This window comes from Pipistrellus hanaki (genome assembly GCF_964339955.1).
Source record: "Pipistrellus hanaki genome assembly, chromosome: 4".
Lineage (NCBI taxonomy): Eukaryota > Metazoa > Chordata > Mammalia > Chiroptera > Vespertilionidae > Pipistrellus > Pipistrellus hanaki.
This window is the reverse complement of record NC_140506.1, coordinates 83,314,411-83,334,718: the sequence shown is the minus strand read 5'-3', so window position 1 is coordinate 83,334,718 and position 20,308 is coordinate 83,314,411. Positions and strand designations below refer to the sequence as shown.

The window sequence follows — 20,308 nt, the reverse complement described above, 5'->3', positions numbered from 1 at the left end:
ATATTAAGCATTCTCACCACACACACACACACACACACACACACACACACACACACACAAGAGGTAACTACCGTGTTTCCCTGAAAATAAAACATCCTCCAAAAATAAGACCTACTTACAGGTTTCCTTCTGAGTGAAATATAAGGCATCCCCCCAAAAATAAGCCCTCCCCCCCCCCCAGGCTCTGACTCAGAATGAAAATTAATTTACCGTAATCTGGTCCCTAGGGCTGCCCCGACTGGCATCTAGCAACCAGTGACGTTATGCAGAGTCCTGACGTCACTGCTGTGTGGAGGCGGAGCGGAGGTCAGAGTGAGCGGTGAGCGCGGGGCAGGAGAGAGGAGGAGACTTTCACAGATGTGTGTAGAAGAACAGGAGGATTAGAGCGGACAGGATGCGGTGAAGGTGGTGAGTGCTGGTCTGTCTCTGGTGACACTACCTGATGCTCGCAGCTGCCCTCATGATGACTGAAGGTTCTCAGTCAGTGGCAGACCCTGCTCCAGCCCAGATCCAGGCCCCAGCAATCCCAGTGACAGTCCCCAGGCAGGCCCCAGGGGGTAAATGTCTGATAAAGGGGTAGGGGTATGTCGTGAAGGTGTTCAGTGGCACAGGGGTGGGGGGAGGAGGATCACTTAAAATGACACAGGAGGATCAGAGGGGGTTACTAAAATTGTAATCCCCCCTCTGATTCTCCTGTGCCATTTTTTAAAAATATTTTTTAATATATTTTATTGATTTTACACAGAGAGGAATTAAGAGGGATAGAGAGTTAGAAACGTCGATGAGAGAGAAACATCGACCAGCTGCCTCCTGCACACCCCCCACTAGGGATGTGCCCGCAACCAATGTACATGCCCTTGACCAGAATCGAACCCGGGACCCTTCAGTCCCCAGGCTGAAGCTCTTCCACTGAACCAACCCGGCTTCAGCCTCCTGTGCCATTTTGATTTCCCCCTCTAATTCCCCCTGTGTCATTTTAAGTGATCCCCCTCCCCCCACCTTGATACCCCAATCCTTTTTTTTACCCCTAGAAATAAGCGCAAAAAGAAAAAGCTACTCCATGGAGTACAAGAAAGGAATCGTGGAAGACTCTTGGGGCCAAAATCTTACTGCTTTCTGCAAAGAGAAGATGTTGAGTATCCTTTTGGTCCAAAAATGGCGAGCAGAGTATGGTAACCTCATTGAACAAGTGGACAAGGGAAATGCTAAAAAGCGCAAGTGTGGATCAGGTCAGCAACCATTATTTTCCGAGCTGGAAGACCTGATCTGTGAATGGGTTGTTGGACAGGAGAGCAAAGGCTGTGGTTGTGAATAGGGCTCAGATTCAAGAATTTGCCCTTGCAATGGCACCACAGTTTGACATAGCCCCCGAAGACTTCAAAGCATCACAACACTGGCTGTATAATTTCCTTCAGTGAAGTGAACTGTCTTTAAGAAGATCTAAAACATTGTTTAGGTTAGAAGATACTCAAGTTATTAAGTGAGCACTTGCATTCAAGTCCTTTATTGATGATGCTGACTTCTCTAAATACAATCTTTCCAACATGAGTGCTATGGATGAAACTGCAGTGTTTATGGGCCAATCATCTCAAATAGCAATTGAACAGCGGGGTGCCTCCTTAGTGTACATTCCCTCCACTGCTTACGAAAGTGCACATGTTTTCTGTATTTTGGCAATTCGTCTTGATGGCACTAAAATCCCACCTTTAATCATTTCTAAGGGCAAGAAGGAAAAGATTGAACGTGTTTTGGGCGTTTTTATTCTTGAAACTGAAAAAAGCCTGGGCCACACAAGCAGTTATAAGGAAGTGGGTCGATTTAATGCTGCTGCTTGTTATGCCAGGGAGCCAAAGAGGCCTGCTAGTCTGGGATGTAGCCAGCACTCACTGTGCTAAAGACATGAAGACATTTCTTCATGAAAGAAAAATAGATCAGATAATGATTCTCACAGGAATGATGGCCTATCTCCAGACTCTTGATATTGCAATAAACAAGCCATTCAAAGACAATTTGCACATTGAAATTAATGACTATATTGAAAATGGAATGGAGAGAAATTAGCATGGAAACTTTGTGAAACCTAAACTGCAAGAAGTTGTGACTTGGGTGAAGAATTCATGGGAGAAAATCACTGACAGTTGCATTGCAAATGCACTGCCAGCAGGCTACCTTCACAAGAAGTACTCATTTAAAGACAGTGCTATTGCTAAACATGAGAGATTTGGTCCACTGATTCTGAAAGAAATGGAGTCACAAGAAATTCACCAGGAAATTCAGGAATTGGATTGTTATGATGATGTTCCAGAAGATGATGACATGATTGTCATTGAATAAATGAGTAAATTCTTGATACTGTAGGATTCACAGTTTATCTGATTTGTGTTGACAGCTACTGTACTACTGTACCATATACAGGTAATAAATTTCCTTTATTTTCATTTAACAATAAATGTGTACTGTATTCTTCTTCATGGAAAAATAAGACATCCCCTGAAAATAAGACCTAGCGCATCTTTGGGAGCAAAAATTAATATAAGACACTGTCTTATTTTTGGAGAAACAGGGTATGTGAGGTGGAAGATATGTTAACTGACCTGAATAATCATGTGTATGTACATAAAAGCATCATGTTGTATATTTTAAAAATATATACAATTACATATGTCAATTCTTCCTCAATAATGTTGGGAGGAAAAAAGATGCAATGACACACAGAGGAGAACGCATGTGAAGACAGAGGCAGAGACTGGAGTGATGCATGTAGAAGCCAGGAATTGTTAAGGATTGCTGGCAACCATCATAAATCAAGAGAGGCAGGGAACAGATCTTTTTCCAGAGCCTTCAGAGGTGTGTGGTCCTGCTGACACCTCATGGTTCTCAACCACAGTATCAAAATTAGTTATGAAGTAGCAACGAAAATAATTTTATAGTTGGGGGTCACCACAACATGAGGAACTGTATTAAAGGGCTGTGGCATTAGAAAGGTTGAAAAGCACTGCCCTAGAAGAATGTAACCTTCATGAGGACTAAGATTTGACTAACTGGCTCATGGTTGTCTCCCCAGCTCCTAACGCAGTGCTTGGCACATAGTAGGTGCTCAATAAAGATTGGTTGAATGAATGAATAACTGAATGAATGTATGATTAACAGGCTCCAGTGCTTGTGTGTATGAGTGTGTGTGTGTGTGTGTGTGTGTGTGTGTGTGTGTGTGTGTGTGTCTGGCTGTGTTGGTGCTACAGATGGAAAGCAGGACAGGCTGGGGGTGGGGTGTATCTCAGGCTGGGCCTGCCGACCCCCCTCCCTTAGTCTGCTCCTCATCACACTGACACTGACCACAGACCTCAGGAGTAAAGACCAGAGTCAACCTAGGCCCCACTTAACCCAGGAAAACATAACTGTACTTTTCTGGCAGACACAGAGCCTGTGGGGTGTCTCTGCCTCAGGCTGGTGGTCGGCTGGGCTCTGCAGTAAGAAGACTGTGGGGTGCCTGGGCTGTGAGCAGCCTCTGGTTCACCTCGAGCAGGTTCCCCACTTCAGCTATCCGTTTGCCACTGTCCCCACTGCTTTCATCTCGCTGTACCAGCTTTAGTTACTTCCATTAATACTTCGCTTTAACTCTCTTTTCCCCCTTAATGGATGGATTTTTAAAGGGATAGGTATGTCATTATCACAAATGGAAAAGCAATACCTGAGCCCAAATAGAAGGTAACTATAAACATAAATATGCAGAAAATGACACATTATTAACCTCTAGTTCAAGAATGTAGATTGCCCAAACTTTGAGCCTGAGGTTTGCAATCTCCTGGTTATGAGGGAAGCCGGTGTGGAGAGATGTTAAAGCAAGTGAGGCTTTCTCCCCTTGAACGAGAATTGTTGTCTGGCCCTGGCCTGTTTGGCTCAGTGGATAGAGCGGTGGCCTGCATACTTAATAGGGTCCTGGGTTCGATTCCAGTCAAGGGCATATACCTTGGTTGCGGGCACATACCCAGTGGAGTGTGTGCAGGAGGCAGCTGATTGATGTTTCTTTCTCATCGATGTTTCTAACTCTCTATCCCTCTCCCTTCCTCTCTGTAAAAAAATCAATAAAATATATATTTTTAAAAATTGTTGTCTGACTCATTGCTAGCTGTCCCACCTATCCTAACCCTAGAGAACTCCCTGGTGGGTCACCTCTCACCTTTTGGGAAACTCCCCTCTGGCCAAGCAGTTTTCATTTCATTTTAGGTCCAGAACGCTGATGGGGATGCCCTGGATGCAGAAGCCTGTGCAGCCTGGTGGCGAGGCAGAAAGGCCCAGCTGGAGGGAGTTTCCCAGGAGGCTGGCTGAGACTTCCCTACTCCCTAGCAAGTCCCTCTCTTGTCCCAGCCTCACCAGCAAAGGGAAGCAGGCACAGGGCCAGGCTGGCACAGGGCAGACTCAGCTGAGCCATGGCAATCCCCAGGGAACCAGGATGAGCTCATCCCTAGCCCTTATTTATCTTCCCGGCTAATGAGCATCTGAGAACCTCCGTGCCATTGCCAGGGAGGACCCCTGGGACACTGGAGGCAGGGAGGTGTGACAGGCCAAATGTCAGCAAGGAGGTAGAGGCCCCAGGAGAGGAAATGAGCTTGGGGAGGGGAGCTCTACTTCCTGCCTTTTCTTTGTAGGGGAGAAAGCTGGGGCAGGCAGGGTGGCAGTTAAGCACAGGACTTTGAAGCCTGCCATGAGAGCTTGAGTCACGGCTCACTGCTCATCACCTATGTGGCTTAAGCGAGGGCTTTAGTCCCTCACTGCTCAGAGTGTGGTTCCCCAAATGTCAGCACCACCTGGGAGCTTGTAAGAAATGCAGAATCTCACACCTAGAACTTCTGTGACAGAATCTGCATGTGTGATTTTGTGTGTGTGTGTGTGTGTGTGTGTGTGTGTGCTTAGTCCTCACCCTAGGATATTTTTTCCATTGATTTCTAGAGAGAGATGGAAGGAAGGTATGGAGGGGGAGAGAGAGAGACAGAGAAACATTGACCTGAGAAAGACACAGTTATTGATTGCTCCCCACGTGCCCTCCTACCGAGGCTGGGGAATGTGCAGCCAAGGTACATGACCTTGCCCGGGAATCAAACACATGGCCTTTCCGTCCACAGGCTGATGCTCTAGCCACTGAACAACCCAGCCAGGGCCAGAACCTGCATTTTAACAAGACCCCCCAGGTAATTTCCGTGTTCATGTGCCACTCTGTGCCTCAGTATCCCCATCTGTAAAATGGGGATTAAAATGAGTTTATGCAGATGGAGTGTTTTAAACAGTGTTTACTGCCATTATTATTTATTGTTATTCTTGAAGCAACTCAACTTGGGCAAGATGATGGCTGGGCCCAGGTGGGCTGCTCTCAAGGCCCTCCCCCACCCCAATCTCTCAGCACCCCAGAGGGACTTACTACATGAGACCCAAATGAAGATGAGGTGCCTGTGGCTCAGAGAAGTACAGTAACTTGCCCAAGTTCCAAATGGGGAAGTCCAAGTTCACCCCAACTGTCAGACCCTGCTACTAAGGTTAACATTAAGGTAGGTGGAATTGTTGCCTCTGCACCAAGCACTTGAGGTGCTCACAACCACTCTGTGAAGTCAACCTTTCTGTCACCCCTATTTTTCAGATGAGGAAACTGAGGCACAGAGAGGTTAGGCTGCTTTTCCAAAGGATGTCTGACTCTCGACTTCTGTGCCATGTTACATTCCACCTTATCATTTTTTTTTTCTCCCAGAATCTTTTCCCCAAGTGTCCCTGTCTTCTCTGTCATCACTTTGCCCTGGCTCTGGGGCTCTGAGCCTGCCCCTCCCACACCCTTTATGAGGTCTTGAAAACTTCAGGCTGGGACCACAGAGGCCACTGGAACTGGGTCTGCTGGAAAAACCTGTTTCCTTCTGTTCTGGGCTCCCAGATGTGACAGGAGCCTTTGAAGGCAGTGCTGGACAGACTGGGGTTGTTTGAGACGCTTGGCTCAGGCCTCTAAAGCCGGGCTTCCCTCAGGCTCTGTCCCCTATTCCTATTCAACCACCAGTTCACCATCTGGGCGTGGCCCCTTGGCAAGGATGCAGCTGGGCCAGGCCTGGACCTCTGCAGACTAATCATTCATTCATTCGTTTGTTTATTCATATATATATTGAATGAATGTGTGCCAGGTACTGTTCTGCAAAAGTTGCAATGAATGAAACTGCCCTACTCCTGGGGAAGAGACAGACCAAATTTAATCACACACCCTCAAAAATGTGCAATTTCACAATGCTCCAGGCAGACAATAACAAAAGGAATCACTTAGGTAGAGATGAGGGAGGGCCCTCCTGAGGAAGGACATTTAAGCTGAGATCTGAAAGATGAAGTGGAAGAATACTGCAGCTAGAGGACACAGCATGGGCAAAGGCCCGGAGATGGGAAACAGCTTGGTGCACCTGAAGCAGGAAAGAGACCAAACCAGCCAGGCTGCTCTGGAGGGAGTAAGGAGAGCCTGGTCACCATGGTATTATGAGTTGAGTCCTCCATCTTCCCCCAGAGGGTCTGCTTGAGGCTGGGAGAGATGTTTCCAGCTGTCAAGCCCCCCAGCTCTCAGAATGAGAGGCTTCACCTGCCCATTCCTATCTTCCAATCCCGAGGCAGTGACCCAAGGGTCTTGGGCCCCAGAGGTCTTGAAGGACCCATCTTACCTTCTTGCATGCTCTAGCTTGCCACAGGGCCAGCCGGTGTCCTCTCACTAGATTCCCTTCTTGGGTGAACTGCACTTACTGTCCTCTCACTGCACTTATTGTCCTCTCACTGGATTCCCTTCTTGGGTGAACAAGTGGAAATCCCTGCACTTATTGGCCCCTTGGCGTTCCCAGGCCTTGCCTCAAATCCTGCCTCCGTCACCAGCTAGCTGTGGTACTTCTACCCTGCGGACCTCATGTTTCTCATCTGTTAAAAGAGATATTTCTCCTTCCCGAGTAATCTTGAGAAACGTGTTGAGTGGTTAGCACAGGGCGTGGCCCTTGGTGGGGGCTAATCAAGGTTATTACGTTAAATAACCATGTTTATACGAAGCCAAGGAGAGGCAAACTCCCGGCAGCCTCAGCCCTCAGCAGGAGAGCTCCGTGAGGGTGGCCGGGATCTTGTTTGTCAGCGGTTCCGAGGGGAGCTGTGTACCAGGCACAGGGTTGGTGTTCCATAAATGTGTGAGTGAATGAAAATAAGTAAATGAACTAGCCAATAAGTGAATAGCCAGTTCCCCGCCGCAAGCAAGGACTTTCAGTTAAGGGGTCCTGCTTCTCTCCAGCTCCGGCCCGGGATCCCACCGCTCCTGCTTCCAGGCAACACTCATCTGCGCTAAGCCTCAGTTTCCCCCTCCCTAAGCCCCGGGTGAATACGAGCAGCCTCTAAGGTCAGAGGGAGGTTTCCTGGCCGGGGACCCGCAGCCCCGGGCGCCCAATCCTCGCGCGCCGAGGTAAAAGTGTCCCCCTCACACCCTCCCCCCATCCCGTCCCCCTTTCGGCCAGCTGCGTCCAGCTCCCGGCCCGCCTCAGGCTGACCCAGCCCCGCGCGCACGTGCCCACGCCCCGCCGTCCCAGCGCGAGCTCCCATTGGCCTATCCACAAAGGCCCCGCCCCCTTTCCAGGGGCGGTGCCTGGAATGCCCCGCCCGCCGCTGAGCTGGGGCTCCTGCGTCCCGACGGAGCGAGCGCCGCGGCCGGACCGGGCTGGCGTGCGGGCAGAGGCGGGTCCGCAGGGCTGCTGCGGGGCGATCCAGCCAAGCTGCAGGCGGCGCCATGGTGAGCGGGTCCGAACGAGCTGGGTGATCGGCCGGGCGGAGACTTACGGGAGGGGAAGGGGCGACCCTGGATGGGGCTGGGGCGCGTGCTGGGCAGCTTGGCCGCGGGCCGGAGGGAGGGGGTGTCCCTGCGGCGGGGGAGGGGCAGCCCGGGCTGGGACGCGGCTTCGGGGGAGGGTCTGTTCCGGGGGGCCGCGCCCGCGGGCGGGGGTTCTTTGTCCGCTGCGCTGCGGCGAGATCGGGACAAAGGAGGCGGCGGGGGGCGGCGGCCGCTTTGCGGGGAGCGGGTGTTTCCCCCCCCCTACGCGGTGCATGCCCCCTCCTGCGGCCCGCAGTTTCGAGCCCTGGCCGGCCGCCCGGCTTCTCCCGATACTTCGGTGTCTTTTGTTGTGTTGTTTTTTTAAATAACGGAGGAGGCGCGGATCCTGGCAGCCCCCGGGGTGGTCAGGAGGGTTCCAGGTGGCAGGGATGGGGTCCTGGCGAGGTCTGGCACCCATCTGGCAGGTGGAGCGTTTGGTGCCGGGTTCCGTCGGTGGTGGCTGCGCGGCGTGGGCAGGACTGGGTCTCGTGGTCCCAGTTCCCCCTGCCCGCCTACCCCCCTCCTTCCCCGCAGTCTGGCCGAGGGAGTTCTCTCTCCAGTTGTCCAACCCCCTCCAGCTGTCGCCCCCTGGGCCAAGCTCCTTCCTCCAGCCTCGCATAGCTTCCTAGCAGAATGGGAGAGACGACGGCTTTGGCTGGGAGGGTTAAACCAGAGGATGCCTGGAGCGCGCCTGGCACCGCGCCTGCACGTCGCCCGCGCTTAGCACGCGGGAGCTGCTGGGGCGCTTGTCATCCCTGTGTACCCCGCATCATCGAGGCCTCAGCCCCTCTCACCCAGCCTGCTCCTGCTGGGTTGGGGTGCGGGGGAGGCTGACTGGGGTTTCCCTGTCCCCTGGCCCTGGGATTGGGGAGGTGTGGGTCAAGAACATCATAATAAAATAAAATAGAATATCACTTTAGAGTCAAGGTTGAAATCCGGAATTCTGGATTCAGGCAGGCTGGCTGGATTTGAATCCCTGTGCAGCAAAAATTTGAGCTGTGTGACCTTGGGCAATTGATTTAACTTCTCTGAGCCACAGATTCTTTATCTGCAAAGTGGGCATAGTAAAAACTCTTCGCTGGGTTGTTTCTGAGGCTGAAAGGAGATGATTCTGTTAAGTTGTTTAGCTCGGTGTCTGGCACATAGTAATCATCGCCAACTTTTGTCAGGCATCTGTTATTACCAAACTTGTTTAGCCAAGTGGCTGACCCTGGGGCAGCCTGTGAGAATTACCAGTGGCTGATTCACAGGGTGGGGGCATGAGCCTCAGGCCTTGGTCTGCAGGAGAGACCCAGTCTGACCTTGGTACAGTCCCCGCGCTCTGCCCCAGGCCAGCTTCCTCTTCTGCACAGGGGAACCTAGGGGGTTCTGATGCGAGTTTCCTCTCTGGGGGGTAGGGTAGAGGATGAGATGACACTGATCACAGAGCTGGGCACAGCCCTGTAATTGTTAGTCTCCCATGAGGATCCCCACTGTTCTTGGTCCTGGCATTTAGAGGACAGGGGCCTTGTGTGATGTGTCCTTGGGTCCCAAGGACAGCTGGGGCCTGGCACAGAGCTGATGTTCCCCCTGTGCCCTCACTGTGCCCAGCAATGTCTCATCCTCTCTACTATTCTGTGTTCCTAATCAGAAACCGGGTAGGAAATGTTTCTCATTTGTGACCTGGGGTCCCATGAAGAGGTGGAGCTGGGTTTGTTGGCATATCTAGCAGATGGCTTTGTTAGGGGAAGGGTGTGGCTTAACCCCTAGGGGCAGGGCTGGAAGCCTCTGGGTTAGGGGGGTTGGCCCCCTCTAAGCAGGGCAGCCCCAGAAGGCGGGGGTGGTAAGCTAGTGTCCAGCTGGGCTGGATGACACTCATGATATGCTCAGTTAAGTGATCAGGCAGTGTCCCCGAGGAAGGGACAGTTTGTGGCATTGAGCTTGGACCAGACTGTACCATCTTGGGAGGCAAGTCTTTGGGGAAAAGGGATCCTAAGGGCTCACTGTCCTCTCTATGGCACCCAGGAAGGCACAGGGTACCCGGTGACATTCAAACCGGGAACCCCCTGGCCCTTCCCGTTTTCACATTTCTTATCACTTCTCATCCTCCACGCAACTTGATGGGTGAGGTCAGGGCCTCATTCCTATTTGGCACACTGAGAAGCAGGCCATTAGGAGCAGCTTGCTTGGCTGGGTCAAAACGGCTCACAATAGCAAGTCAAGAAAGAAGTGGGGTGGGTGAACAAGGGGCCTCAAAACTGCTTTTTGCTGGCTGTGGCCCCACTGCGCCTTGAGTGTGAGCAGTGACCCACGGAGTGGGATTAAGGCTCAGTTTGGGGGTTCCATGAAGTGTCAGGGATAACTGAAAGAAACCCCACCTAATACTGGGAAAGGTCTAGACTGTGGGCCTCTTAGGGGCAGCAGGACAGTGAGAGGTGTTGGCTGTGGGGAGAACTATCCTTTTGAACCCATTGATGGGCAGAGGGGCATGGGATGGGGAGCTCAGAGGAGTGGCCTCTGCAGATTGGAGAGGCCAGGCTTTAGGGCTTGATGACTGTTCTGAGGCTGTCAGGTTTCCAGGGTGCCATCCTGGGTGTTTACTCAGTCCAAGCCATGGCCCTCTTTAGCTCACCTGGGGGCTTTCCTGGATTAGAGTGAGGAGACAGCTAACTTGCAGAAGAAACCTTGGCCCAGAGGGGCACAGGGATGGGGGAGAGGGAAAGCCCCAGTAGAGAACACAAGTAGGGTGGGGTCTCACTCAAGCCAGCCAGCCAGCCTCCCTCATGCTTCATGTCCCGTCTGGACTCTGCTTCTTGGAGGCCTCCTCCCCTCCCCACTGCTCAGTACACGCAGTGACAGCTGCCCTTCCATGGGCTCGGGCCTGCCCGGCCTTCACTTGCACATGTTGCTCCCACCCCCACACTCGGGCTGCAGCCCGTCCTCCCCTGCAGGCTGGTGGCTTCCTGAATTGTTCAGACAGACCCATGTCCAGAGTCCTGTGAGTGGCTTTGGAGTGAGGGAGCTGGCTCAGGGATGGGTAACTGCCAACCGTGATCCCCATGACAACAGGGTCTCCTCTGACTCATCACTCTCTCACTGGGCTTGGAGCAGTCAGCAGACATGTATCGAGCACCTGTTGTGGGCTAGGGATCCCGCAGTGAGCAAGATAGTCAGTGAGCAAGATAGTTTTTCTGGCTCAGTCCACTGCAGGAAGGAGACAGTAGCTAGGGAAACGTGTCCCCTGACCCAAGAGGATGTCGGGTAGCAGAGAGTGCTAGGAAATAAAATGAAGGAGTGCAAGGTGGTGGCAAGTGTAGGGTGGAGGGGTATCTGGAGCCAGGGTGGTCTGGGAGGGCATCCCCCGCGAGGTACCTTCTAAGAAAGTCCCCCCAAAACAGGAGGGAGCCAGACATGGGACAATCAGGGAAGAACATTCCAGGCAGAAGGAGCAGAAAATGCAGAGGCCTTGAGGTGGGAGGGTAGAGTGTGTGCAGAAGCTTCGGGAGGCAAGTAGTTCAGATTCTTTGCTGATACTGCTGAGCAGGGGATGATGTGATCAGATTTTTTAAAAGATGAGTTCCCAGAAAATACTTGCTGAGTGAGTGAAGGAACAAACGAATACATTCAGGGGAGGGCCAGAGACACAGGCCAGGCGTGACTGTGGCCTGGTCACCTGGCTCTGTGCTCATGGGGGTGAGGGTCCCAGACCTGGCTATGCCCACTCCTGGCCTGGTCAGGGGCAGCAGGTACTTGGTAGTGTCTTTTGAGGTCACCACACCTCCAGAAAGTCCCTGTGAGCCAGGGGGCTGCCTCTGCCTTGGCTTCCTCGTTAGCTTGGGGCTTCTGGCTTCAGTGGGACTGGCCCTTGGGTTCCCCCCATCCCCAGGTCTTGCTGCCATTGTTTGAGTTCCCAAACCACCCCCACTCCCCAAACGCACGCAGACTTCCCCTTCTGAATTGATAACTGACTTCCCTTCCTGTCCACGAGTGCTGTGGGAGTGCAGGCACCCCAGCAGACACTGGACAGGAGAGGTCCAGTAGAGAGAGGGAGGTGGGGAGGGACAAGGCAGGCAGGTGGTCTCCCCAGCAGGAAGAGAAAATGGAGGTCAGGGTGGCGTGGAGGGGTAGTCACCTGTCCCATCTGGAGGGCTGAGAGGACAGGGTAAGAAGGGTTGTGGGAGAATACAGCAGTCCTGATGGTCACCTGTACACTTGGGACACAGGGGTGTGCAGGGCCACTCATGGAGCACACAGTCTGATGGGTAGGTGGGTGCTAACCAGATGGCTATGCTACAAAAGCAGGGTTGCAAGCTGAGGCTAGTGCCCTGGAGGGAGGACTCAAAACCAAGAGACACTCCTGGATTGTAGGATCAGGAGGCTTCCCTTCATGAGCTGGCGTTAACTAGGTCAGGGTGACTCCACCTGCACACTGTTGAGCTTTGTTGGGATTGGGGAGCTGTCCCATGCTCTGTGGGGTCTTGAGCAGCATCCCTGCTCTCTACCCACTCAGTACCAGTATCACCCCCCCCCCCCCCCCCCACACACACACACACACACCAGTTGTGACAACCAGAAATGGCTCCAGATATAGCCAAATGCCCCCTAGGGGACAAAGTTGTCCCATTAAGAACCCTTGAACAAAGGTAAGGGGAGCAGAGCACTTGGGCAGAGGGACTGGCCTGGGCAGCACGGCTTGGGGATGCATCATGCAAGGTTCTGTGGGTCACTGTAAGGACTGGGCTTTTCCTCTGGGTCACAGGGGCACTGGCTGCAGTGGGCCCACATGGTAGACCAGGGAGCTGGAGGCTCGTTGAGAGTGATGGCAGTGGCTTAACCCTGGAGGTGATAAGAAGGAGGCAGACTCCAGGGATATTGCCCCCTGCTGCCCAGGATCCTTCTGCAAATGTGGGCATGGTGGCAGGTGGAACTTGGGTCTATAGTTTTCACAGGGCTTGGTCCCCAAACAGATTCCGGAGTGTTGACCTTCAGGATAAAAATCACTTCTAATTAAAGCTGTTATTTGCTCAAGGATGACAAATCCCATCTTATTGGGAGGGAAAACCTTCCCCTTCCAACGCTGTCTACCTGCGTTGATATCAGTCTTCTCAAAAAAACGAATTCAAACAGGTCACTTACTAAGTGCCAACTTGGTGCTTTTCCACATCCTCGTAACCACACCACCTGGGTGTTAGTTACTGTTATTTGCTCTGCATATGGTGAGACGTGAGAAAAAAAGTGCAGGCACGTGGGACCCAGGGGAGCCTGCTAGCTTCAGCATTTGAATTTCAACGGGCTGTTAGTGGCCTCACCTATAGAGTCTTCTGCACTTCCCACAGCTGCACTCTCCTTTGCCCCTCACCCCATTAACAGGGGGCTCTGTGGAGTTGTCTGAGGTTAGGAGGCCAGGAAATGGTGGTCCAGTACATGAACACCCCCTCCCACCTTCACCCAAATCAGCTGATGCTCCAACTTCAGCGACCAGCACCCTCAGCTCCTTGCACTTGCCTGCAGCCCTCTCTTGCCTTCAGAGCCTTAGCAGATGCTGTTCCCAAGGGCTGGCTTTTCATGCACATCTTAGCGTCAGCATTGCCTCCCTAAGTATGCCCTGCCCCACCCAGTCTAGCATCATGGGACCTGGTCCCCTTTTGTGCTGGCATGGCATTCCTGCATTGTCATGACGGGTGTTTGGTATATTGGCCTGTTTGTAGTCTGGCTCCTACGCCAGAAGCTGAGCTTGAGGAGGGTGGCTGCAGCGCATCAGCAAGTCTGTCTTGAGTGCCTCCGTCTTCCTGGCTTCCTTTGCTGCCTGGCTTCCCTCTCAGATGGTGTAGTGCACATGTGTCAAACACAAGGCCCGCGGGCCAAATCCAGCCCGCCAGGCCTTGCAATGTGGCCCGCACCGCGCTGTCATCACTGCACTCCGCTGTCAGTTTATGACATTGTCAGTTTATGACTGTTCAGTAAACCATTCGGCATGCGATTTAGGCTGGATTTTAGATTTTGGCCCCTTCTCTGATTGAGTTCGACACCCCTAGTGTAGTGGATCCGGGCTCTTCCCAGGCAGCTGCTGTTCTCCTAGGGGCAAAGACTGTCATCTCCTGCACCCTCTCACAGGTGTTCCTGAAGACTTGGTTGTGCTACCACTTGTTCAAATGAGGTAGCTGTCAAATCAAACTTCCCTGCTGTCAAATCACTCATCTTTGGCCATCACGGAGCACTGGCTTCGTCCCTGAACTGCTGTGAACACCTAGTGGTGCTGGGTTTCCAGAACATTCACCTTACACAGACCCTCTTTCTAGGCTGTTGTGGGGTCACAGGTTGTACATACCCTTTTCCTCCACATGTCAGGCTCTGGCTGAGCCAGGGTGGCCGCCTGTCTGGTAGCAGAAGCTCCAGAGGCAGTGAATGGAAGTGGGCCAGGGTGAGTAAGGAGAAGGCTGGTAACACCACAGGCAACGAAACAACAAAAGCCAACCAGCATGTTTTCACTAGGATGAGGGCAGGATGGTCAGGCTTTACAACGGATTAAAAATAGACCCTGTGGAAGAGCCAATGTGAGCTCGTGAGCTGTCCAGGTGGGTACCTTGCAGAGTCCCTAGTGGAGCCTCATGTCGCTTTGTCTTTCAGGGCTCTCGTGTCCGGCCTGAGTTCCAGCCTCACTGAGCCTGTCACCCACAGACCTCCCTGCTGAGGAAGCCTCCCCCAGCGCTGACCATGTCTATTATGGATCACAGCCCCACCACGGGCGTGGTCACAGTCATCGTCATCCTCATCGCCATCGCTGCCCTGGGGGCCTTGATCCTGGGCTGCTGGTGCTACCTGCGGCTGCAGCGCATCAGCCAGTCAGAGGACGAGGAGAGCATCGTGGGGGATGGCGACACCAAGGAGCCCTTCCTGCTGGTGCAGTACTCAGCCAAGGGACCGTGTGTGGAGAGGAAGGCCAAGCTGACCCCCAACGGCCCAGAAGTGCACGGCTGAGCTGGGATGCGAAGGCTCCTGGGCCTGTTTGCAGCCAGCCAAGAGGCGTGGGAGGGGAAAACCACAGATGTGCTGCCGTTTGAGAGGAGGGGTTGACGCTGGCATGGCCTCGCTGGGCTTCATTATCGCATGCACTGACTCCTGGGGTCCCAGCCGTCCTAAGCCAGGACTTGGTGGCCCTGGGCATTCCCTCTGCCTCCTGGCGGGGCTGCCCATTGCAGGCAGTGGGCAGACCTGACCTTGCTTTTGTTACTTGAATGTTTAGCTGAGCCTGTTTTGATGGCGCTACTACTGTAACGCGTAAACTCACAAACCTGTGAACTGTAAATAGGACCCAGAAGCACGTGCTTAAACCTTTTTTGCTGATTTTAAAAAAAATACTGCATAGTATACAGGGGATTCACCGTACTAATAAGCTGAGTCAAGACTGTGGGGGAGGGTCTTGGACATGTAAGGCCCAAGATGCACTTGGCAGGGGCCTCTAATATATGTGTGTGTTTTAAGTTTCAGAGCTGACCGGTTGGGGTGCTGTGGTGATTTCTGCTTGGTTAGCAATAGATGGGAGAACCACACCACTGTCTTTCTCTAGGTAGGTTCGGTCGTTAAATACCAGTTGCTGTTGATATTGCAAGGAAGCTACTGCAGCTGCTTGGGAGCCAGTGAAGGACGAGTCAGGCACACGTCCTGAGGGCTGCCAGGCATCCTAGTGGCAGAGCAGTTTCTTGCCCCCTGGTCTTGAGCATGCTGAGCACTCTGTCCCCTTCCCACCCTCACCCCCACCCCCACCCCCACCGGGCATTACTTAGCACAGGCTTAGGGAGCAGGCAGTGGCTTTTATCCAAAGCCCATTTGGCCCAGGAGAGAAAATTGTGGTTTTTATTTGTTGTATTTAATCTTTTCTGCACTGGAGGGAAGGGGGAGGGGACTGGGGTTTCCTCCACTCCTTCCCTTTTCACTAATTAGTTTCCTTTCTCACTACTCACCTACTGGATACTGGATTTTACTTTCCTCAGCAGATCACCTAGGACAGGGGTGGGGAACGTCCAGCCCACAGTTCCATATAAGGCCCATGAAATCATTTGTGTGGCCCTGCCAAGGCATTAGGTATGAGTTAAATGTTTGACCAAATGTAGCAGGCTGACCTTTAAGCTGGTAATTGTGTATGGCCCATTAATGATGATGTCAATATCCAAATGGCCTTTGGCAGAAAAAAGGTTCCCACCCTTGTCCTAGAAGGAGAGTCCCCTGACTCCACGAGAGCACCAAGTGCAGTGGAAGGACATGTATGTTCATGTTCACAGGAGCCCCAGATGTGCCCTGACTGCCTGTGCTTAGTGAGCACCTGGGGGAACGGGGGAGGGGGAGAGTGAGTTTCCGGTCCTGCACTTAAGTTTTCAAAAAGATGAGGTGTTAGTGGCTTTTGGATCGGGCCAGTGCCTCCACAGCCTGCATCTCCAAGGTGTCCCTTGTATGAAATCACTTGGATTTTTATTCCACCACTGTAAACACATTATCTGTCACGATTAACTAGGACTTATATCGGCATCCTGGGTAATAAACTGGAGGCCAGCCTTGTTTTAACCTCAGTGCAGTGGCCTTTAGCACTTGAGTAGCCTGCCAGCAGCATGGGCATGGAGCTCCCAGGAGGCCCTCAGCCTTGCCCGCCAGCTCTCACCATCAGAGGAGCCCTGGCCTCCTGGTCAGGCTGAAGGCAGCTTACTTATGGCTTCATTCAGGTCTCCTCTAAAAAGCATGTTGAACTAATCTACTTTCCAGAACCCCAAGGAGGGAGCTTAGGGAGCTCTTGTTTTAGCACCATAATTCTAAATTGGGGGTCAAACATTAATAGCTTAGAGAGAGGGATATGGGCAGTTAGGCAATTTGAGTTGAAGGCAAGGAGAAATGTCGCTGGCCCTTAACTGAGGATGGCCAAGCATGAGACTTAAGTTGGAAATCAGCAGAGGCCCTTTCCCTTTGGGCTGGGAGTGGAGACAAATTCCAAAGGTGCCGACTTGAAAATCAGGGAGATTTGCTTTTTAATGAAGGATGCTCAAGAAAAACGGAAGGTGTAGGGGCATTTGATCCATTCCCCTCGCATTCCAGAACTTCCAAGCTCTCTACCTCTAACTTTCTGCAGCCAGCAGCTTACACCTAGGCTGTCTTTCACCCTAGTAACCCAGGAGGCACCTGGGACTTGCATTTTCAGTCTCTGAGCCTGGCTCTGAAAATGACCATCACTTGACTGTCAGACTTACCCTGAGGTTTTTACCGTGCCAGTGAAGTTTGGGTTTTGAAATGTTGAAATGTTGCTTTCTCCTTAGTTTCACGTCTGGAAGTCCTTTATTCCACTCCTTGGTTGCCAGGGATGACATCTTTGCAGCTTGAGTCAGGCCCATCCCATCAGCATGGTGACAGTGCCAGGTGAGGGTCACAGGCATGGTGGGGCACTCATGGGAGTCTCTGGGAGGAAAGTGAAAGTGCCTGTAGAACTGGCGAACAACCACACAATAGCTCTCACTGTTCTTATTTGTCAATAGCTACTTTTTTTAGTGTAGACACCAGAGCCACACACTCAACTGGCTTAGTAAGTTATGACCTCTCATTAAATTCTTTCTGAATTGCCTACTGTTGTGTTCAAGTTTTCTGACTAGTCAGTCAAGAAATTAACATTTCATCCTGTATGTCATCACAGAAGCAACAATAGGAGAATGGAGAGGGAACTCTGACGCAGCCACTAAAATATGGACTAATTTTTCAGACAAACCTTCAGATGGACTGTGCTACTGTTTTTGTCTCAGTTACCAAGTTTGTGCAATAAGTGGAAGGGATGTCATCCCTGTTCAATAAAAGCTGAATGGCATTCACATTGATTTTCTAGACCACTGAGAAAATCTTTATTTACAATAAATTTCAATAAAATTTGCATAAATATATTCCCAATGTACAGTTTTCACCTCTGATTTCTTCATGTTGCTTAAAAAGTTAGTCTGTCCTATTCTCATTGCTCCTTTCAGCCGCCAGCGGGGAGCTGATATTGGCAGGCGGAGGGGTGCTGCCAGGTAACCCGGGGGACCCTGAGGGCTCAAGATAGTCAGAGTGTGCCTCCTCCTCCGGGGCATCAAGATTTTCAACTCCGTCCTTGCTCTCCAGTTTCCGCTCCATGGTCGCCACCAGGATCTTGAGCCATGAGTTCTCCGTGAGCAGGTTTTCTGAGGCGTCAGCCAGCTCCTGGAGCTTCCGGGCCACCTCCTCCAGCTCCCTGGTCTTCTGCTCATACAGGGTCTGCAGCTGCTCAGTGTGCAGCTGGAGCAAGCTGTGTTGCTTCTTCAAGGTCTGCTGCTGCAGCAGCAGCCGGTGCTCATCCCTGCGTGCTCCGGAAAGCTGAGCCTCCACCTGCATTTGCGCTCGCAGAAGGGTGTTGATTTCAGCCCTCAGCTTCTGGATCTCTCTCTCCAAATGGGAGATGTGCTGCTGTAAGACTGCCTCCCTCTGAAGACACTCTTTGGTAGGAGGGTTAGCCAAGTTCTGGGGGATAAAAGCAGGGTCTGAGTGATGCAAAATGAACTTCAGCAGGTTTGGAAGGGTGATGGGAAGATCTTCGGGGTATTTCACACTTAGGTCCTTTCTGAAGAGAAAGGGAAGAGTCAAAGATGAGAGTCACACCAAGATGTTTAGTCCAAAACCAGACTGCTACTGAAGGTCAGGCCGTTTATTTCCTACAAAAGATATTCTGAGGATTGGACTTAACTGAAATCAGCAAGGAAAATGCTTTTAGGGCAAAAATTTTTCTACAAAGCTGAGGTTATGCCACATGCTCATTCTGTAATTAAGGTGGCTTATCTCAAACAGGCCTGTTGCTAAGGACAAAGAGCTGTTTCTACTCACAACCTTCCAAGAAAGACAAGAGCTCCCAGGCCTAAGCCTAAAGCCAGTGATGCAGGGGCAGAATGGCCTATACACTCTTAGAGGCCCAGGGCATGTCAGGAAGGGTGTCCTGGCACAGGGCTGTCCCCCATCACTCCTGTGGCCATCAACAATGCTTGGTAAAATAGGAAAAACCTGAAACACAGCTCAGTTTCTTCAGCTAGCATGTATTCCATATTATACAAGGCAGGAGTTCTTAACTGGGGGTGACTGTATCTTCCCCCGCCCCCAAAGGACATTTGACAACACCTGGAGACATTTTGATAGCCATGATGGAGAAGTTGTTACTGGAGCCCTGACCCTTGACAAACAGAGGAATTGAAGCTACCTGGTCCTGAGAACACATGATAAGGAGGGAGGGTGACATGAGAAGGGGGTTTGCCCAAAGCTTCACTGCAAGTCCATTTGTAGAAAATTCCTTTTTAGAATTTGTCATTTAATTGTCTGATGAGCAAATTTCTACCACAGATATATTTTCCTGAATATACTGGTACACACCCTGGCTGCAATACATCAAAACCACTAGTTTTATGTATGAGTTGGACAAATAATGTTTATTGTCACTTTTAGTATTAAAGAAATGGAGTTTAAGAGCAGCACCTCTGGAAGCTGCCTGTCTGGAGCCAACTCACAGTGCCACTGCTCACTGTCAGGAGGTCCCAGAAAAGTGGCTTCTCCATGTCCCTCCACTGCCTCATCTATAAAAGGTTAACAAGAGCACCATCTCCCTCACAGGATTACACAAGTTACCCAAATGCTCAATGAATGTCAGCTTAAAAAAACCCTGTTCCTTAGAAAAACCAGAAACCATTCATTAAAAGCTTGTACACCCTCTTCATACACAGAGCCAGTGGCCAAATATCTAAGAAAATATAAGAGGTGTTCTATTACTTTCCCTAGGAAATAAAAATCACAGGGAAATTAAAATCAGATGTGCCCCATTTTTTACAATGTTAATGGACATTTTTAGGTAAATGGATTAATTTCAAACATTTTGGGGATAAGTATATAACCACACCCTCTTTAAAGCATAATCTTCTTAACATGCAAGCTGTCTTAAGTGGGGCCTCCCAGCCATTCTCAGCTGGCCTCTGCAGGTGAGGAACAACAAGCAGAGGCTGATCTGCAGCACAAACCGGGCAGAAAGTAAATGTGAATTACTGCCCAGGGAAAGAGCTGCTGAGAGACCAGTGTATGTATCTGGAGATAGTTACAGGCAGAAAACATTTCTAAGAATGCCATTTTAGAGTTTCTGGAGCAATCTCCATGAATCTACCTGATGAGTATGTTGAAATGCTTCCAACCTTTTTATAAGTAGCAAGGAAAGAGTGTCAACAAACTGCTTCCAAAAAAAAAAAAAAAAAAAATCACTTTGAAAGTGTGGTGGTAGAGGTCTCACTATTTACCTGACTCTCCTCTAAATTCACTAGGAGCATGTTTATGCAACTCTGGCACGTAAAAATCCAGATTTTAAAAATGACAAATGGGGTCTAAGGCTCTACTCCAAAGAAGGGGCTCTCGTACTGAGGGAGAATGGGCCTGCTTCTCTGAAGAAGTAAGGTCCTTCCTCAGGGGATA

At 51.2% G+C, this 20,308-nt stretch overlaps 2 protein-coding genes across 5 annotated transcripts in view; one reads left to right on the top strand and one right to left on the bottom strand.

Annotated features, from left to right (window-relative positions):
• The first annotated feature begins 7,651 nt into the window (after positions 1 to 7,651).
• On the top strand, positions 7,652 to 17,746 carry SNN (stannin). Its single transcript, XM_084882195.1, has 2 exons — positions 7,652 to 7,771; positions 14,456 to 17,746. Exon 2 carries the CDS (start codon positions 14,543 to 14,545, stop codon positions 14,804 to 14,806), a length of 264 nt encoding a protein of 87 aa, XP_084738321.1. The 5' UTR covers positions 7,652 to 7,771; positions 14,456 to 14,542; the 3' UTR covers positions 14,807 to 17,746.
• TXNDC11 (thioredoxin domain containing 11) overlaps positions 17,731 to 20,308 on the bottom strand; it is a 70,062-nt gene continuing 67,484 nt past the window's right edge. For all 4 annotated transcript variants that reach the window (XM_084882191.1, XM_084882194.1, XM_084882192.1 and 1 more), the window contains one exon: positions 17,731 to 18,431. In XM_084882191.1, coding sequence (XP_084738317.1) covers positions 17,789 to 18,431 — 643 coding nt within the window. In that variant the 3' untranslated portion in view covers positions 17,731 to 17,788. The remainder of the gene's footprint in view (positions 18,432 to 20,308) is intronic.